General features: G+C 40.0%; 1 protein-coding gene across 3 annotated transcripts in view; it reads left to right on the plus strand.

Annotated features, from left to right (window-relative positions):
• Positions 1-19316, plus strand: part of RNF13 (ring finger protein 13) — a 691540-nt gene that overhangs the window by 89753 nt on the left and 582471 nt on the right. For all 3 annotated transcript variants that reach the window (XM_053710032.1, XM_053710030.1, XM_053710031.1), the window contains one exon: positions 5947-6078. In XM_053710032.1, the coding sequence (XP_053566007.1) occupies positions 5968-6078 (111 nt within the window). In that variant the 5' untranslated portion in view covers positions 5947-5967. The remainder of the gene's footprint in view (positions 1-5946; positions 6079-19316) is intronic.

Genomic DNA, 19316 nt, shown 5'->3' on the forward strand with positions numbered 1-19316 from the left:
ATATATATAGTAAACGATATCCAGTTCAGCCCACCAATGGTCAACACGCCTGGGTGCAATAATGTATTGTAAAATAGAAAACAAGAGAATGCACTCTCAGGACTTTTTGCAAAGGAAACCAATTTAATGGAACGTTTTCGGGGTTCACAACCCCTTCATCAGCATGCAAAACAAACAAAATTCAACTCATTTATAGTGTTACATATCAATTACATCACATCAACCTGAGTGTCTCCAAATGAAAAGTGCGCCAAGATGCGCAAGATGCGTTCCAAATTCAAAAAAATTGGCGCACTTTTCATTTGGAGACACTCAGGTTGATGTGATGTAATTGATATGTAACACTATAAATGAGTTGAATTTTGTTTGTTTTGCATGCTGATGAAGGGGTTGTGAACCCCGAAAACGTTCCATTAAATTGGTTTCCTTTGCAAAAAGTCCTGAGAGTGCATTCTCTTGTTATATATATATATATATATATATATATATATATATATATATATATATATATATATATATATATATATATATATATATATATATATATATATATATATATATATATATATATGTGTTAGTTATCCGATTTGTCGATTAATCCAAAAATCGGCCGATTTAATCGATTTTATGAAAATAATCATTAGTTGCAGCCCTACTAATAAGTTATAGAAAAATTTTAAAAAATATGATTTATTTAAAAAAAAAAAAAGCTACACATTTATTATATGCTATAATAATAAAATGCTTTAACACATTATATTTGCAATGTTTGTTGCCACTTTAATTGCTGATATGTACTATGTTTATAATAAAAAAAAATTTTTTTGTCTCTTTACTAATAATCTTCCCCTCACTGAGATAGTGGTATTGAAGAGTTTTTTTTTTTTATATTCCTTTAATATAAAAATGTACAATTTTATAATTAATACATAAAGAAAACTTACAAAATATATAGTTTTAGAATCAGCGGCATGTATGAATGTGTGAATTTGTGTGTAAGCCTTTTTGAAAACTCTGATATCCACTGCTTTCATGTTCAATTCAATTTATCTGTACTCCAAAAAAATTGTATAATACATATTAAAAAGCTCTGTAAAATATTTTTGCATGAAAGAACACATAAAGTGAGAATAAATACCATGATATCACAAAAATGAAGCAAATGTGAAATAAATGTGATAAAATAATAAACAAAGGATGAAGACTAACAAAGTGTACTATAATATAAACTAAATACTCATAAAAAGTTCTTTATAAGGATATGTGTGTGATTTTCGGAATCTTCAATCTTCTATTTTCTTTTGATCCTCATATAAAAAGAGAGAAAGAGATGCCACATAGCGTGATTCTGTGATTATTCAGAATGCAGAATGCGTGTTTACAAATGCTTACTCACATGAGATGGAGCTATAGCCTAGCTCAGGTTTATGCGCACACCCGATATTATACTGTTGGGTAAACAGTTGCTTGAACCGGATTTTAGTAAAAAAGGTTTATTAAAATACAAGTGTAAAAAGCGTCACAAGGGCTGCAAGGAACACCAAATATACATAGGGTTGGCAATACAATTAAGTAGTTGCTCGCATTGAGCTTATACACAGTACTAGAAACCTAGGTAAGGAGTGCAGAAACTTAACCACACAACCTTTCCATTCAGAGTCCAGCATATGTTGCTCTCCTTACTGGTGTGCAGATTCTTGGAAAGACGCCAAGGGTAAGAAACAATGTATCCGACGTACGTTTCGCAAAGGAGCTTTTTCAAGGAATGGTGTGCGCATGTCTGAAAGTCTTATTTAAGTGTTTCTGATTTATTAAACCGGATATCCGGTATTGAGTCCTCCATTTTGAAAGTGGGCATATTTCTGGTTATCCCTTCTTATACTGCCGATAATTGTACACAGGAATCATAGGTACTATTTCTATATATATGAGTTAAGGGCAATAATGGTTTACATCAATTAACATTTATAAACGTCCTAATTATATTTTATTAAGACAATATTAGCTAGCAGGTCTAATACATAGCGTATCGTTATATGACATTTGAGGATTATTGTGTGGCACATCGGCTTAAATCACATTATTCATCACTTGTACTTTCATATTACTTATCCATAACAAGAATATACATGTTTAAACTAAACATCACAAGGAATTAACCTTTAAGCAATATCTACACAGTATATATATAGATTAAATTTCCCACAACTAGTACTATTTGGTAACCTTCTCAGGCTATATAAAGCAGCATGTCCTCTTCAATCAGACACAAAGTTTTATCAGGATATCGATAATTTTTATATTATCTGATTTCACTATAAAGATATAAAATACTGAGGGAATTTTATAATAATGGGGGCTGAGTTATATTTTTATAAGAAGTGATGTAACTCAAAATCCTTGTTAAGGCCGTTCGGTATGAAACTATCCATAATATGGATCCATTTCATCTCAAGCCGACCCAATTGATTTTGTACATCACCTCCTCTCCAGCTATATTCTACCTTCCTAATACCAAGGAAGTCAAGGTCTTCTATTCTCCTATTGTGTATTCTATCGAAATGTGCTGATAATGAGTGTTTTTGGAGGCCTTTTTCTATGTTGTAAATATGTTCATTTAGTCTGATTTTCAGAAGCCTAGAGGTACGACCAATGTAAATTAAATTGCACGAGCATCTTAATAGATATATTACGTTCTTACTGTTACATGTGATGAACTGATTAATATCATAAGTCTTATTGCCATCAGCAGAGTGGAATATGTTACAAGCTCTTGGTCCCTTTTTCATTTTTTTGCAAGCATTACAAAACTGACACCTTCTGAAGCCTGCTTGTGGAGAGGATAACCAGTTAGTATTAGGGTTTATTCTTTCCACTTTTGTTATATTATGTGAAAGTTGTAATTTTAAATTAGGTACCTTTTTAAAGATTATGTTTGGTTTATCCTCTATAATTTCTGACATACTTGGGTCTCTAAAGAGAATACCCCAATGTTTCTGTATAATGTCTCTGACTTCTTTACTCTGAGTACTATGTTGTAGAATAAGTCTACTTGCTGTTTTTGTGTTGTTTAATGCCGATATCCCTTCATCTCTTTGTCTGTAATGTAATAATTCTTTCCTATCTAATTTTGCAACTTCCTCTATTTTTTCCTCTAGGAAGGCTTTAGGATAGTTTTTTTCTTTAAATCTATCTTTTAATACTTTCGCTTGAGTCTGAAACACAGTTTCGTCTTTACAGTTGCGTCTCAGACGAACAAATTGCCCCTTTGGTATATTCTTTAACCAATGTTTCTGGTGACAGCTGTCAAGACTGATATAATTGTTCACATCGATACTTTTAAAATTTTTTTTTGTTTTCAGTGTATTGTCCTCTATGTAGATTTCCAAGTCGAGAAATTCTACCTTAGTATTACTATGGGTCCATGTTAATACTATGTTGAACTCATTGTTTGCCAGATATTTTTTAAATTCGTCCAACTGACATTACTAAGGTAGAATTTCTCGACTTGGAAATCTACATAGAGGACAATACACTGAAAACAAAAAAATTTTTTAAAAGTATCGATGTGAACAATTATATCAGTCTTGACAGCTGTCACCAGAAACATTGGTTAAAGAATATACCAAAGGGGCAATTTGTTCGTCTGAGACGCAACTGTAAAGACGAAACTGTGTTTCAGACTCAAGCGAAAGTATTAAAAGATAGATTTAAAGAAAAAAACTATCCTAAAGCCTTCCTAGAGGAAAAAATAGAGGAAGTTGCAAAATTAGATAGGAAAGAATTATTACATTACAGACAAAGAGATGAAGGGATATCGGCATTAAACAACACAAAAACAGCAAGTAGACTTATTCTACAACATAGTACTCAGAGTAAAGAAGTCAGAGACATTATACAGAAACATTGGGGTATTCTCTTTAGAGACCCAAGTATGTCAGAAATTATAGAGGATAAACCAAACATAATCTTTAAAAAGGTACCTAATTTAAAATTACAACTTTCACATAATATAACAAAAGTGGAAAGAATAAACCCTAATACTAACTGGTTATCCTCTCCACAAGCAGGCTTCAGAAGGTGTCAGTTTTGTAATGCTTGCAAAAAAATGAAAAAGGGACCAAGAGCTTGTAACATATTCCACTCTGCTGATGGCAATAAGACTTATGATATTAATCAGTTCATCACATGTAACAGTAAGAACGTAATATATCTATTAAGATGCTCGTGCAATTTAATTTACATTGGTCGTACCTCTAGGCTTCTGAAAATCAGACTAAATGAACATATTTACAACATAGAAAAAGGCCTCCAAAAACACTCATTATCAGCACATTTCGATAGAATACACAATAGGAGAATAGAAGACCTTGACTTCCTTGGTATTAGGAAGGTAGAATATAGCTGGAGAGGAGGTGATGTACAAAATCAATTGGGTCGGCTTGAGATGAAATGGATCCATATTATGGATAGTTTCATACCGAACGGCCTTAACAAGGATTTTGAGTTACATCACTTCTTATAAAAATATAACTCAGCCCCCATTATTATAAAATTCCCTCAGTATTTTATATCTTTATAGTGAAATCAGATAATATAAAAATTATCGATATCCTGATAAAACTTTGTGTCTGATTGAAGAGGACATGCTGCTTTATATAGCCTGAGAAGGTTACCAAATAGTACTAGTTGTGGGAAATTTAATCTATATATATATACTGTGTAGATATTGCTTAAAGGTTAATTCCTTGTGATGTTTAGTTTAAACATGTATATTCTTGTTATGGATAAGTAATATGAAAGTACAAGTGATGAATAATGTGATTTAAGCCGATGTGCCACACAATAATCCTCAAATGTCATATAACGATACGCTATGTATTAGACCTGCTAGCTAATATTGTCTTAATAAAATATAATTAGGACGTTTATAAATGTTAATTGATGTAAACCATTATTGCCCTTAACTCATATATATAGAAATAGTACCTATGATTCCTGTGTACAATTATCGGCAGTATAAGAAGGGATAACCAGAAATATGCCCACTTTCAAAATGGAGGACTCAATACCGGATATCCGGTTTAATAAATCAGAAACACTTAAATAAGACTTTCAGACATGCGCACACCATTCCTTGAAAAAGCTCCTTTGCGAAACGTACGTCGGATACATTGTTTCTTACCCTTGGCGTCTTTCCAAGAATCTGCACACCAGTAAGGAGAGCAACATATGCTGGACTCTGAATGGAAAGGTTGTGTGGTTAAGTTTCTGCACTCCTTACCTAGGTTTCTAGTACTGTGTATAAGCTCAATGCGAGCAACTACTTAATTGTATTGCCAACCCTATGTATATTTGGTGTTCCTTGCAGCCCTTGTGACGCTTTTTACACTTGTATTTTAATAAATCTTTTTTACTAAAATCCGGTTCAAGCAACTGTTTACCCAACAGTATAATATCGGGTGTGCGCATAAACCTGAGCTAGGCTATAGCTCCATCTCATGTGAGTAAGCATTTGTAAACACGCATTCTGCATTCTGAATAATCACAGAATCACGCTATGTGGCATCTCTTTCTCTCTTTTTATATGAGGATCAAAAGAAAATAGAAGATTGAAGATTCCGAAAATCACACACATATCCTTATAAAGAACTTTTTATGAGTATTTAGTTTATATTATAGTACACTTTGTTAGTCTTCATCCTTTGTTTATTATTTTATCACATTTATTTCACATGAAAGAACACATGCTCATTTCTTATCATATTCCTATATTCAGACATAAATTGCTATGTATTGAAGACAGTTAAGTTTAAATAGTGAAAATACAATATGTCTGGATTTTAGAGAAAACCAACATGTTTTATTTCATGTATAATTTATTTTTCCTTTTACAGCTCTACTGATCATCTCACATCTGTGTGCTTTTTTTTTTTTTAATTACAGGCTTTGGTTGTAAAGAAAAACATGGTGCCACTCAAGATGCCGATTCTATCTATGAAACACTTATGCAGCGTGTTGACTATTCACATCTTCACTTTCATGTATTTTATGCCAGTGGAAGCAGATATTATTGCTGTAAGTACAGCCTTACTCAAAAGGGTATTTTCAATACTTAATGAATCAATCTCTGTTATAGTGTACCAGCTGCTTTACTGAGGCCTTTCTTATTCTTCACATACTTAGTAATTCATGTTAAGAAAAGTATCCTTAATTAAGGAGCATTGTACATGAAGATTATCTTGCTCACAGGGGACTAATTCATATTTTTCTAAGGCAACTGTAATTAAAAGAGAGCATCTTGTAAAATCCATTTGCTGATGCAACAGCTCTAACTACCGAAGTCCTAGAGAAGACAAGGGCACAATATTTCATATTAATCATGGTTTGAACTGGATTTTTCCACAACTGTGCTGCATTGTTCCATAAAATAATATAATTGTGCAGCAGCTCCTGAATATTTAAAAAAAAAACAAACTGTAACTTGTCAATCAAAACAATTGTGTGTTTCTTTTACAAGATATGACGAGTTCACGGATTTCATCCTTACTTATGGGATTACACCTCCTGGTCAGCAAGAAGTGGCAAAGAGCACCACAGCAGAGCTGTATATATATAGCTCCTCCCTTCCCTCCCACTCCAGTCATTCTCTTTGCCTGTGTTAGTGATAAGAAGAGGTAAAGTGAGGTGTTAGTTTAGATTCTTCAATCAAGAAGTTTTTTATTTTAAAATGGTGCCAGTGAGTACTATTTCTCCAACATAGGTGTGTCCGGTCCACGGCGTCATCCTTACTTGTGGGATATTCTCTTCCCCAACAGGAAATGGCAAAGAGCCCAGCAAAGCTGGTCACATGATCCCTCCTAGGCTCCGCCTACCCCAGTCATTCTCTTTGCCGTTGTACAGGCAACATCTCCACGGAGATGGCTTAGAGTTTTTTAGTGTTTAACTGTAGTTTTTATTATTCAATCAAGAGTTTGTTATTTTGAAATAGTGCTGGTATGTACTATTTACTCAGAAACAGAAAAGAGATGAAGATTTCTGTTTGTATGAGGAAAATGATTTTAGCAACCGTCACTAAAATCCATGGCTGTTCCACACAGGACTGTTGAGAGCAATTAACTTCAGTTGGGGGAACAGTGAGCAGTCTCTTGCTGCTTGAGGTATGACACATTCTAACAAGACGATGTAATGCTGGAAGCTGTCATTTTCCCTATGGGATCCGGTAAGCCATGTTTATTACGATCGTAAATAAGGGCTTCAAAAAGGGCTTATTAAGACTGTAGACTTTTTCTGGGCTAAATCGATTGATTATTAACACATATTTAGCCTTGAGGAATCATTTTATCTGGGTATTTTGATATAATAATATCGGCAGGCACTGTTTTAGACACCTTATTCTTTAGGGGCTTTCCCAAAGCATAGGCAGAGCCTCATTTTCGCGCCGGTGTTGCGCACTTGTTTTTGAGAGGCATGGCATGCAGTCGCATGTGAGAGGAGCTCTGATACTTAGAAAAGACTTTCTGAAGGCGTCATTTGGTATCGTATTCCCCTTGGGGCTTGGTTGGGTCTCAGCAAAGCAGATACCAGGGACTGTAAAGGGGTTAAAGTTCAAAACGGCTCCGGTTCCGTTATTTTAAGGGTTAAAGCTTCCAAATTTGGTGTGCAATACTTTTAAGGCTTTAAGACACTGTGGTGAAAATTTGGTGAATTTTGAACAATTCCTTCATGTTTTTTCGCATTTGCAGTAATAAAGTGTGTTCAGTTTAAAATTTAAAGTGACAGTAACGGTTTTATTTTAAAACGTTTTTTGTACTTTGTTATCAAGTTTATGCCTGTTTAACATGTCTGAACTACCAGATAGACTGTGTTCTGAATGTGGGGAAGCCAGAATTCCTATTCATTTAAATAAATGTGATTTATGTGACAATGACAATGATGCCCAAGATGATTCCTCAAGTGAGGGGAGTAAGCATGGTACTGCATCATTCCCTCCTTCGTCTACACGAGTCTTGCCCACTCAGGAGGCCCCTAGTACATCTAGCGCGCCAATACTCCTTACTATGCAACAATTAACGGCTGTAATGGATAATTCTGTCAAAAACATTTTAGCCAAAATGAACACTTATCAGCGTAAGCGCGACTGCTCTGTTTTAGATACTGAAGAGCATGACGACGCTGATAATAATATTTCTGAAGGGCCCCTAACCCAGTCTGATGGGGCCAGGGAGGTTTTGTCTGAGGGAGAAATTACTGATTCAGGGAACATTTCTCAACTAGCTGAACCTGATGTGATTGCATTTAAATTTAAGTTGGAACATCTCCGCATTCTGCTTAAGGAGGTATTATCCACTCTGGATGATTGTGACAAGTTGGTCATCCCAGAGAAACTATGTAAAATGGACAAGTTCCTAGAGGTGCCGGGGCTCCCAGAAGCTTTTCCTATACCCAAGCGGGTGGCGGACATTGTTAATAAAGAATGGGAAAGGCCCGGTATTCCTTTCGTCCCTCCCCCCATATTTAAAAAATTGTTTCCTATGGTCGACCCCAGAAAGGACTTATGGCAGACAGTCCCCAAGGTCGAGGGAGCGGTTTCCACTTTAAACAAACGCACCACTATACCCATAGAGGATAGTTGTGCTTTCAAAGATCCTATGGATAAAAAATTAGAAGGTTTGCTTAAAAAGATGTTTGTTCAGCAGGGTTACCTTCTACAACCAATTTCATGCATTGTCCCTGTCGCTACAGCCGCATGTTTCTGGTTCGATGAGCTGATAAAGGCGGTCGATAGTGATTCTCCTCCTTATGAGGAGATTATGGACAGAATCAATGCTCTCAAATTGGCTAATTCTTTCACCCTAGACGCCACTTTGCAATTGGCTAGGTTAGCGGCTAAGAATTCTGGGTTTGCTATTGTGGCGTGCAGAGCGCTTTGGTTGAAATCTTGGTCGGCTGATGCGTCTTCCAAGAACAAGCTACTTAACATTCCTTTCAAGGGGAAAACGCTGTTTGGCCCTGACTTGAAAGAGATTATCTCTGATATCACTGGGGGTAAGGGCCACGCCCTTCCTCAGGATCGGCCTTTCAAGGCAAAAAATAAACCTAATTTTCGTCCCTTTCGTAGAAACGGACCAGCCCAAAGTGCTACGTCCTCTAAGCAAGAGGGTAATACTTCTCAAGCCAAGCCAGCTTGGAGACCAATGCAAGGCTGGAACAAGGGAAAGCAGGCCAAGAAACCTGCCACTGCTACCAAGACAGCATGAAATGTTGGCCCCCGATCCGGGACCGGATCTGGTGGGGGGCAGACTCTCTCTCTTCGCTCAGGCTTGGGCAAGAGATGTTCTGGATCCTTGGGCGCTAGAAATAGTCTCCCAAGGTTATCTTCTGGAATTCAAGGGACTTCCCCCAAGGGGGAGGTTCCACAGGTCTCAGTTGTCTTCAGACCACATAAAAAGACAGGCATTCTTACATTGTGTAGAAGACCTGTTAAAAATGGGAGTGATTCATCCTGTTCCATTAAGAGAACAAGGGATGGGGTTCTACTCCAATCTGTTTATAGTTCCCAAAAAAGAGGGAACGTTCAGACCAATCTTAGATCTCAAGATCTTAAACAAGTTTCTCAAGGTTCCATTGTTCAAGATGGAAACCATTCGAACTATTCTTCCTTCCATCCAGGAAGGTCAATTCATGACCACGGTGGATTTAAAGGATGCGTATCTACATATTCCTATCCACAAGGAACATCATCGGTTCCTGAGGTTCGCATTCCTGGACAAACATTACCAGTTCGTGGCGCTTCCTTTCGGATTAGCCACTGCTCCAAGGATTTTCACAAAGGTACTAGGGTCCCTTCTAGCTGTGCTAAGACCAAGGGGCATTGCTGTAGTACCTTACTTGGACGACATTCTGATTCAAGCGTCGTCCCTTCCTCAAGCAAAGGCTCACACGGACATTGTCCTGGCCTTTCTCAGATCTCACGGATGGAAAGTGAACGTGGAAAAGAGTTCTCTATCTCCGTCAACAAGGGTTCCCTTCTTGGGAACAATAATAGACTCCTTAGAAATGAGGATTTTTCTGACAGAGGCCAGAAAAACAAAACTTCTAGACTCTTGTCGGATACTTCATTCCGTTCCTCTTCCTTCCATAGCTCAGTGCATGGAAGTGATCGGGTTGATGGTAGCGGCAATGGACATAGTTCCTTTTGCACGCATTCATCTAAGACCATTACAACTGGGCATGCTCAGTCAGTGGAATGGGGACTATACAGACTTGTCTCCGAAGATACAAGTAAATCAGAGGACCAGAGACTCACTCCGTTGGTGGCTGTCCCTGGACAACCTGTCACGAGGGATGACATTCCGCAGACCAGAGTGGGTCATTGTCACGACTGACGCCAGTCTGATGGGCTGGGGCGCGGTCTGGGGTTCCCTGAAAGCTCAGGGTCTTTGGTCTCGGGAAGAATCTCTTCTACCGATAAATATTCTGGAACTGAGAGCGATATTCAATGCTCTCAAGGCTTGGCCTCAGCTAGCGAGGGCCAAGTTCATACGGTTTCAATCAGACAACATGACAACTGTTGCGTACATCAACCATCAGGGGGGAACAAGGAGTTCCCTGGCGATGGAAGAAGTGACCAAAATCATTCTATGGGCGGAGTCTCACTCCTGCCACCTGTCTGCTATCCACATCCCAGGAGTGGAAAATTGGGAAGCGGATTTTCTGAGTCGTCAGACATTGCATCCGGGGGAGTGGGAACTCCATCCGGAAATCTTTGCCCAAGTCACTCAGCTGTGGGGCATTCCAGACATGGATCTGATGGCCTCTCGTCAGAACTTCAAAGTTCCTTGCTACGGGTCCAGATCCAGGGATCCCAAGGCGGCTCTAGTGGATGCACTAGTAGCACCTTGGACCTTCAAACTAGCTTATGTGTTCCCGCCGTTTCCTCTCATCCCCAGGCTGGTAGCCAGGATCAATCAGGAGAGGGCGTCGGTGATCTTGATAGCTCCTGCGTGGCCACGCAGGACTTGGTATGCAGATCTGGTGAATATGTCATCGGCTCCACCTTGGAAGCTACCTTTGAGACGAGACCTTCTTGTTCAGGGTCCGTTCGAACATCCGAATCTGGTTTCACTCCAGCTGACTGCTTGGAGATTGAACGCTTGATCTTATCGAAGCGAGGGTTCTCAGATTCTGTTATCGATACTCTTGTTCAGGCCAGAAAGCCTGTAACTAGAAAGATTTACCACAAAATTTGGAAAAAATATATCTGTTGGTGTGAATCTAAAGGATTCCCTTGGGACAAGGTTAAGATTCCTAGGATTCTATCCTTCCTTCAAGAAGGATTGGAAAAAGGATTATCTGCAAGTTCCCTGAAGGGACAGATTTCTGCCTTGTCTGTGTTACTTCACAAAAAGCTGGCCGCTGTGCCAGATGTTCAAGCCTTTGTTCAGGCTCTGGTTAGAATTAAGCCTGTTTACAAACCTTTGACTCCTCCTTGGAGTCTCAATTTAGTTCTTTCAGTTCTTCAGGGGGTTCCGTTTGAACCCTTGCATTCCGTTGATATTAAGTTATTATCTTGGAAAGTTTTGTTTTTAGTTGCAATTTCTTCTGCTAGAAGAGTTTCAGAATTATCTGCTCTGCAGTGTTCTCCTCCTTATCTGGTGTTCCATGCAGATAAGGTGGTTTTACGTACTAAACCTGGTTTTCTTCCAAAAGTTGTTTCTAACAAAAACATTAACCAGGAGATTATCGTACCTTCTCTGTGTCCGAAACCAGTTTCAAAGAAGGAACGTTTGTTGCACAATTTGGATGTTGTTCGCGCTCTAAAATTCTATTTAGATGCTACAAAGGATTTTAGACAAACATCTTCCTTGTTTGTTGTTTATTCCGGTAAAAGGAGAGGTCAAAAAGCAACTTCTACCTCTCTCTCTTTTTGGATTAAAAGCATCATCAGATTGGCTTACGAGACTGCCGGACGGCAGCCTCCCGAAAGAATCACAGCTCATTCCACTAGGGCTGTGGCTTCCACATGGGCCTTCAAGAACGAGGCTTCTGTTGATCAGATATGTAGGGCAGCGACTTGGTCTTCACTGCACACTTTTACCAAATTTTACAAGTTTGATACTTTTGCTTCTTCTGAGGCTATTTTTGGGAGAAAGGTTTTGCAAGCCGTGGTGCCTTCCATTTAGGTGACCTGATTTGCTCCCTCCCTTCATCCGTGTCCTAAAGCTTTGGTATTGGTTCCCACAAGTAAGGATGACGCCGTGGACCGGACACACCTATGTTGGAGAAAACAGAATTTATGTTTACCTGATAAATTACTTTCTCCAACGGTGTGTCCGGTCCACGGCCCGCCCTGGTTTTTTTAATCAGGTCTGATATTTTATTTTCTTTAACTACAGTCACCACGGTACCATATGGTTTCTCCTATGCAAATATTCCTCCTTAACGTCGGTCGAATGACTGGGGTAGGCGGAGCCTAGGAGGGATCATGTGACCAGCTTTGCTGGGCTCTTTGCCATTTCCTGTTGGGGAAGAGAATATCCCACAAGTAAGGATGACGCCGTGGACCGGACACACCGTTGGAGAAAGTAATTTATCAGGTAAACATAAATTCTGTTTTTTCTCAGGGAGAAATCGTCAGTCACTTAATTCCTAAGAGGAGTGGAGACATCTTATTTTTCTGCCCTGATGTTGATGATCTTAGCAAACATTTATCTAAGATCCTGCTGGTTTCCACAGTGCAGTTGAAGGTTGTGTAAAGAAATATCTTCAGTGTGGAGAACCGTGTCATGCTACAAGCAGCATTGAAGTATGTTCAGTCTTTTTTCTGGGGAGACTTGATACATCAGAACAGGCTGACATTATTCCCTATCTGGGGAGCGGTAATCAGTATGCACTATATGTATGGAAATGGTGTACCTGGAATTCCCTTTTATATTGCTTATCAGTATGTTTCACTTATGATATTCAGTGTGGGCTAGACGCTGGGAGATGCGGTTTGCTGTCTAAGGGCTGTCATTGTTATACACTATAACTGGCCTGAGAGAGTGCAGTTTTTTTTATAAAGTTACGCTTTATTTTTGAGTTGTTTGTGTAGAGGGGTACTTGGCTTTTGACATTTTATTTGAGAACCGACATGTTGTTTTGCTTCCCATGCGGGTCTTAGTACGGCTTGAGTTACACCCACGGTGGGCGGGGCCCAATTTCGCACGCTCAGCCGCGCAGTATTCATCCGGAGCGGCAGCAAGGTCCTGGGCTCCGGTGGGGCCTAAGTTGTTTTTCTAAATGAAGGAAGAGACTTAGGAGTGCTTCTTAAGTAGAATCAGTGTGATCTGGGGGCAGGTAGGCGCCGCAGCAGAGCTGTGGCGAGGTGCAGAGGCCTGAATTGATAAAAAGTTAATATAACTGATAAAATTGATATATAACATATTCTAACAAGCGGTGCAATATTGTTAAGCTAATTTGGGCACATAAAGACATTCTTTTATTGCTGCAAACGTTGTTTTTGAGATAACAGAAAAATTGTTGCACTTTTATTATTTAAAGGCGCAGTACGCTTCTTAGTTCAAAATTTTGGAGTATATGTTTTGACTTCAGAGTTCACTATATCAAGTAAAGACCGACTATTATTGCTAGTCTGTTTAACATGTCTGAACTTCAGGAAAGTACATGTTCTATGTGTTTAGATGCCAATGTGGAACCCCCTCTTACTTTTTGTCCCTCATGTACTGAAAGGGCCTTACAATGTAAAGAACAGATTTTCTTTTATGCAAATATGTCTAAGGATGATTCTCAGACTGATGAGAATCAGGGTATGCCGCTACTTTCTCCCCAAGCGTCACAACCTTTAACGCCCACCCAAGCGAAGCCGTGTTCTTCATCCGCGTCCACTTCATTTACTCTGCAGGATATGGCTGCAGTTATGTCATCTACCCTTACAGAGGTTTTGTCTAAGTTGCCAGTATTGCAGGGCAAACGCAGCAGGACAGAAGCCACTCTGATTCCTGCGACTTCTGATGCTTTGATGGCTATTTCCGATGTACCCTCACAGGGATCTGAATTGGGGGTCAGGGAACTTATGTCTGAGGGGGAACTTTCCGACTCGGGAAGTGTGTTACTCCAGACGTACTCGGACGTAATGTCATTTAGATTTAAGCTTGAACACCTCCGCCTGTTACTTCGGGAAGTTTTAGCGACTCTGGATGATTGTGACTCTATTAAGGTTCCACCAGAAAAATTGTCTAAGATGGACAAATAGTTAGAGGTGCCTGCTTACTCTGATGTTTAATTTTTTTTGTTTAATTGTTTAAATGCTTCTAAGTTAATGTTTTGTGAAGTATTTATTTAACAGAAGTTAGATGTGGCCTTCGGAAACCCAGATGTTTTTGTAGTGCTAAAAAAGACACTATTTAAAGGGACAATTATTATGCGGGAATGGGAAAGACCGGGTATCCCGTTCTCATCTTCTCCTAATTTTAAGAAAATGTTTGCTGACACCGTCCAGGACTCTTGGCAAACAGTCCCTAAGGTGGAGGGAGCTATATCTACCCTGGCTAAGCGTTCTACTATTCCTATTAAGGACAGTTGTGCTTTCAAAGACCCTATGGATAAAAAGTTGGAGGGTCTGCTAAAGAAGTTATTTATTCATCAGGGTTTTCTGTTACAACCGACGGCCTGCATTGTGCCAGGTTATGGTTAAAGTCTTGGTCTGCTTATGTGTCATCTAAGTCAAAGCTTTTGGCTATTCCTTTCAAAGGGAAAACCCTATTCGGGCCTGATTTAAGAGTAATCATTTCTGACATTACGGGAGGTAAGGGTCATCTCCTACCTCAGGATAAAGCAGCTAAACTCAGGGGTAAACAAAATAATCCTTTCGGAATTTCAAAGGAGTCCCCGCTTCTTCTTCCGCTAAACAGGAAGGGAATTTTGCTCAAGCCAAGTCTGTCTGGAGACCCAACCAGGCTTGGAACAAAGGTAAATAACCCAAGAAGCCCACTGCTGCTCCCAAGACAGCATGAAGGGGCAGCCCCTGATCCGGGACCGGATCTAGTAGGGTGCAGACTTTCTCTCTTTACCCAGGCTTGGATAAGAGATGTTCAGGACCCCTGGACACTGGAAATCGTGCCCCAAGGGTATCAACTGGAATTCAAAAATTCTCTCCCAAGGGGGAGGTTTCTTCTTTCACAATTGTCTGTAGACCAGATAAAAAGAGAGGCGTTCTTACGTTGTGTAAAAGACCTCTCTACTATGGGAGTAATCCGTCCCATTCCAATACTGGAACAGGGGCAGGGGTTTTTGCTCAAATCTTTTCGTGGTTCCCAAAAAAGAGGGAACGTTCAGACCCATTTTAGATCTCAAGAATCTAAACAAGTTTCTCAGAGTCCCATCCTTCAAGATGGAGATTATTCGAACAATTCTACCATTGATCCAGGAGGGTCAATATATGACTGCCGTGGACTTGAAGGATGCATACCTTCATATTCCTATCCACAAGGATCATCATCAGTTCCTAAGGTTTGCCTTCCTGGACAAACATTTTCAGTTTGTGGCTCTAACCTTCGGGTTGGCCACAGCACCCAGGATCTTCACGAAGGTTCTAGGGTCCCTTCCTAGCGGTTCTCAGGCCGCGGGGTATTGCAGTGGCGCCTTATCTAGACGATATTCTGATCCAGGCGTTGTCTTACCATCTGACAAAATCTCATACAGACATGGTTCTGTCCTTTCTAAGGACTCACGGGTGGAACGTGAATCTAGAAAAGAGTTAATTAATTCCACAGACAAGGGTTCCCTTCTTGGGAACTCTAATAGATTCCATATCCATGAAAATTTTCTTGACAGAGGTCAGAAAGTTAAAGATTCTGAATACATGCCGAGCCCTTCAGTCCAATCCTCTGCCATCAGTGGCTCAGTGCATGGAGGTAATTGGATTAATGGTGGCGGCAATGGACATCATTCCGTTTGCTCGTTTTCATCTCAGACCTGTACAGCTGAGCATGCTCAGACAGTGGAATGGAGATTATGCAAATTTGTCTCCTCAGATAGATCTGTATCAGGAGACAAGAGACTCTCTTCTTTGGTGGTTGTCGCTGGATCATCTGTCCCAAAGGACATGCTTCCGCAGACCTTCATGGGTGATAGTGACAACGGACGCCAGTCTACTAGGATGGGGTGCAGTCTGGAATTCCCTGAAGGCTCAGTGTGTGTGGACTCAGTCAGAGTCTCTACTTCCAAACAATATTCTGGAATTGAGAGCAATATTCAATGCGCTTCAGACTTGGCCTCAGTTGGCTTCGGCCAGATTCATCCGCTTTCAGTCAGACAACATCACGACTGTAGCTTACATCAATCATCAGGAGGGAACAAGGAGTTCCTTAGCGATGACAGAAGTATCCAAGATAATTTGGTGGGCGGAGGCTCACTCTTGTTATCTGTCAGCAATCTACATCCCAGGAGTGGACAACTGGGAAGCGGACTTTTTAAGCAGACGTTTCATCCGGGGGAGTGGGAACTCCACCCGGAGGTTTTTGCCACTCTGATTCTCAGATGGGGCAGACCGGAATTGGATCTGATGGCGTCTCGTCAGAATGCCAAGCTCCCAAGATACGGATCCAGGTCAAGGGATCCTCAGGCCGAAACTGATAGATGCCTTGGCAGTGCCTTGGTCGTTCAACCTAGCTTATGCGTTTCCACCGTTTGCTCTCCTTTCCCAGGTGATTGCATGGATCAAACTGGAGAGGGCTTCGGTAATTCTAATCGCGCCTGCGTGGCCTCGCAGGATTTAGTATGCCGATCTAGTGGACATGTCCTCTCTGCCGCCATGGAAGCTTCCATTGAGGCAGGACCTTCTCATTCAGGGACCCTTCCAACATCTGAATCTAGTTTCTCTGCAGCTGACTGCTTGGAGATTGAACGCTTAATTTTATCTAAGCGGGGGTTCTCTGATTCGGTCATTGATTCAGGCAAGTAAACCTGTTACTAGAAAGATTTGCCATAAGATATGGCGTAAATATCTTTATTGGTGCGAATCCAAGGGCTACTCATGGAGTAGAGTTAGGATTCCCAGGATTTTATCTTTTCTCCAAGAAGGATTGGAGAAGGGGTTATCAGCAAGTTCCTTAAAGGGACAAATTTCTGCTTTGTCGATTTTACTTCACAAGCGTTTGGCAGATGTTCCAGACGTTCAGTCTTTTTGTCAGGCTCTGACCAGAATCAAGCCTGTGTTTAGACCAATTGCTCCACCCTGGAGTTTGAATTTAGTTATTAATGTTCTTCAAGGGGTTCCGTTTGAACCCATGCATTCCATAGATATTAAGTTGTTATCTTGGAAGGTTTTATTTTTGGTTGCTATTTCTTCTGCTCAGAGAGTTTTTTTCTTATTTTCCATTCTGATAAGGTGGTTTTACGTACCAAACCTGGTTTCCTTCCTAAGGCTGTTTCTAATAAGAATATTAATCAGGAAATTCTTGTTCCTTCATTATGTCCTAATCCTTCTTCTAAGAAGGAGTGTCTGTTACATAACTTGGACGTGGTCCGTGCCCTGAACTTTTACTTGCAGGCGACTAAAGAATTTCGTCAATCATCTTCATTATTTGTTGTTTTTTCTGGAAAGCGTTAGGGGCTTGAAAGCTACGGCTACCTCTTTCTTTTTGGTTGAGTATCATCCGTCTGCAATATGAGACTGCTGGACAGAAGCTTCCTGAAAGAATGACGGCTCATTCTACTAGGGCTGTGGCTTCCTCATGGGCATTTAAAAATGATGCTTCTGTTGAACAGATTTGCAACACTGCAACTTGGTCGTCTCTTCATACTTTTTCCAAATTTTACAAATTTGATACTTTTGCTTCATCTGAGGCTGTTTTTGGGAGACAGGTTCTTCAAGCAGTGGTGCCTTCCGTTTAGGTTCCTGTCTTGTCCCTCCCTTTCATCCGTGTCCTATAGCTTTGGTATTGTATCCCATAAGTGAGGATGAAATCCGTGGACTCGTCATATCTTGTAAAAGAAAAGGAAATTTATGCTTACCTGATAAATGTATTTCTTTTACAATATGACGAGTCCACGGCCCACCCTGTCATTTCTAAGACAGGTATTTACTTGTTTTTTTTTTACACTTCAGTCACCTCTGCACCATTGGCTTTTCCTTTCTCTTCCTAACTTCGGTCGAATGACTGGAGTGGGAGGGAAGGGAGGAGCTATATATACAGCCCTGCTGTGCTGCTCTTTGCCACTTCCTGCTGACCAGGAGGCGTAATCCCATAAGTAAGGATGAAATCCGGGGACTCGTCATATCGTAAAATAAATAAATTTATCAGGTAAGCATAAATTTCCTTTTCATAGAAGTGAGTTTTGCTGATGAAGCATGTGGAAGGAGGAGATAAATGACCAATATCTTGCACGCAGTTAAAGGAGAAGTTTGATTATATTTTGTACTTATGGGTTAGATGTTGGGGGTTTGACACATTTATCTTGTACCTCAAAGCTTGTTGAAACCTTCCCAGGAGTCTTTGATGCACATCGCCTTCTGGACAGACTTTAGTTCTCTACCTACCTATTTGTAGTAAGATATTATTATTTTTTTTGATACACATAAGAAAACAAAACTGTGACCTTTCTTAGCTTACGTGCTGCCTGATCAGTAAAGACTATTTTATCTTAGGTTTATAGATTGTGTGTGTGTATGGTGGGGTGTGTGTGCTAATTCATTGTTTTCTTTCATAAGATGAGTCAATAGGTGTCCATAACATGTGGGATATATTTCTTTCATAAAGGTGACGAGAGTTCACTAATTGTTACTGATGGGATATACATTCCTACCAGGAGGGGGCAAAGTTTCCCAAACCTCAAAGCCTATAAATACCCCACCCACCTCATTCATAACTCAGTTTAAACTTTGCCTCCTTTGGAGGTGGTTAAAGTATGATGTGCTTCAGTGTATATTGAAGTCCATTTTCTCTCAGAATGCAGTGCTTGTCAGAGGGAAGTGAAGGGAGTATTGCCTAAGTTTACCATGTTTTTACCTCCTAATAAACCTTATCATGGGCTCTCTGTAAATTCGGTCAAGAACCATCACAATAGCTTTAATCCCTCCCCACTAAGTTTGTTCTTAGCCTCTGAGGAGAGAGGATGAGAGAAGTGCACTGCAAGCAAGATTTTATTATTTTCGATATTATTTATTGGTAGCTCAGACCTGACTTGAGAACCAGTACCCCCCTCTTTTATCTTCTTTTGGTAGACTTCAGGATAATTTCTCCAAGATTCTGGGTGAAGCGGGGGTAAAGGAATACCTCAATTATAGCCGGTCAGTACTCTCACGGGTAAAT

This window comes from Bombina bombina, chromosome 4 (genome assembly GCF_027579735.1).
Source record: "Bombina bombina isolate aBomBom1 chromosome 4, aBomBom1.pri, whole genome shotgun sequence".
Classification (NCBI taxonomy): domain Eukaryota; kingdom Metazoa; phylum Chordata; class Amphibia; order Anura; family Bombinatoridae; genus Bombina; species Bombina bombina.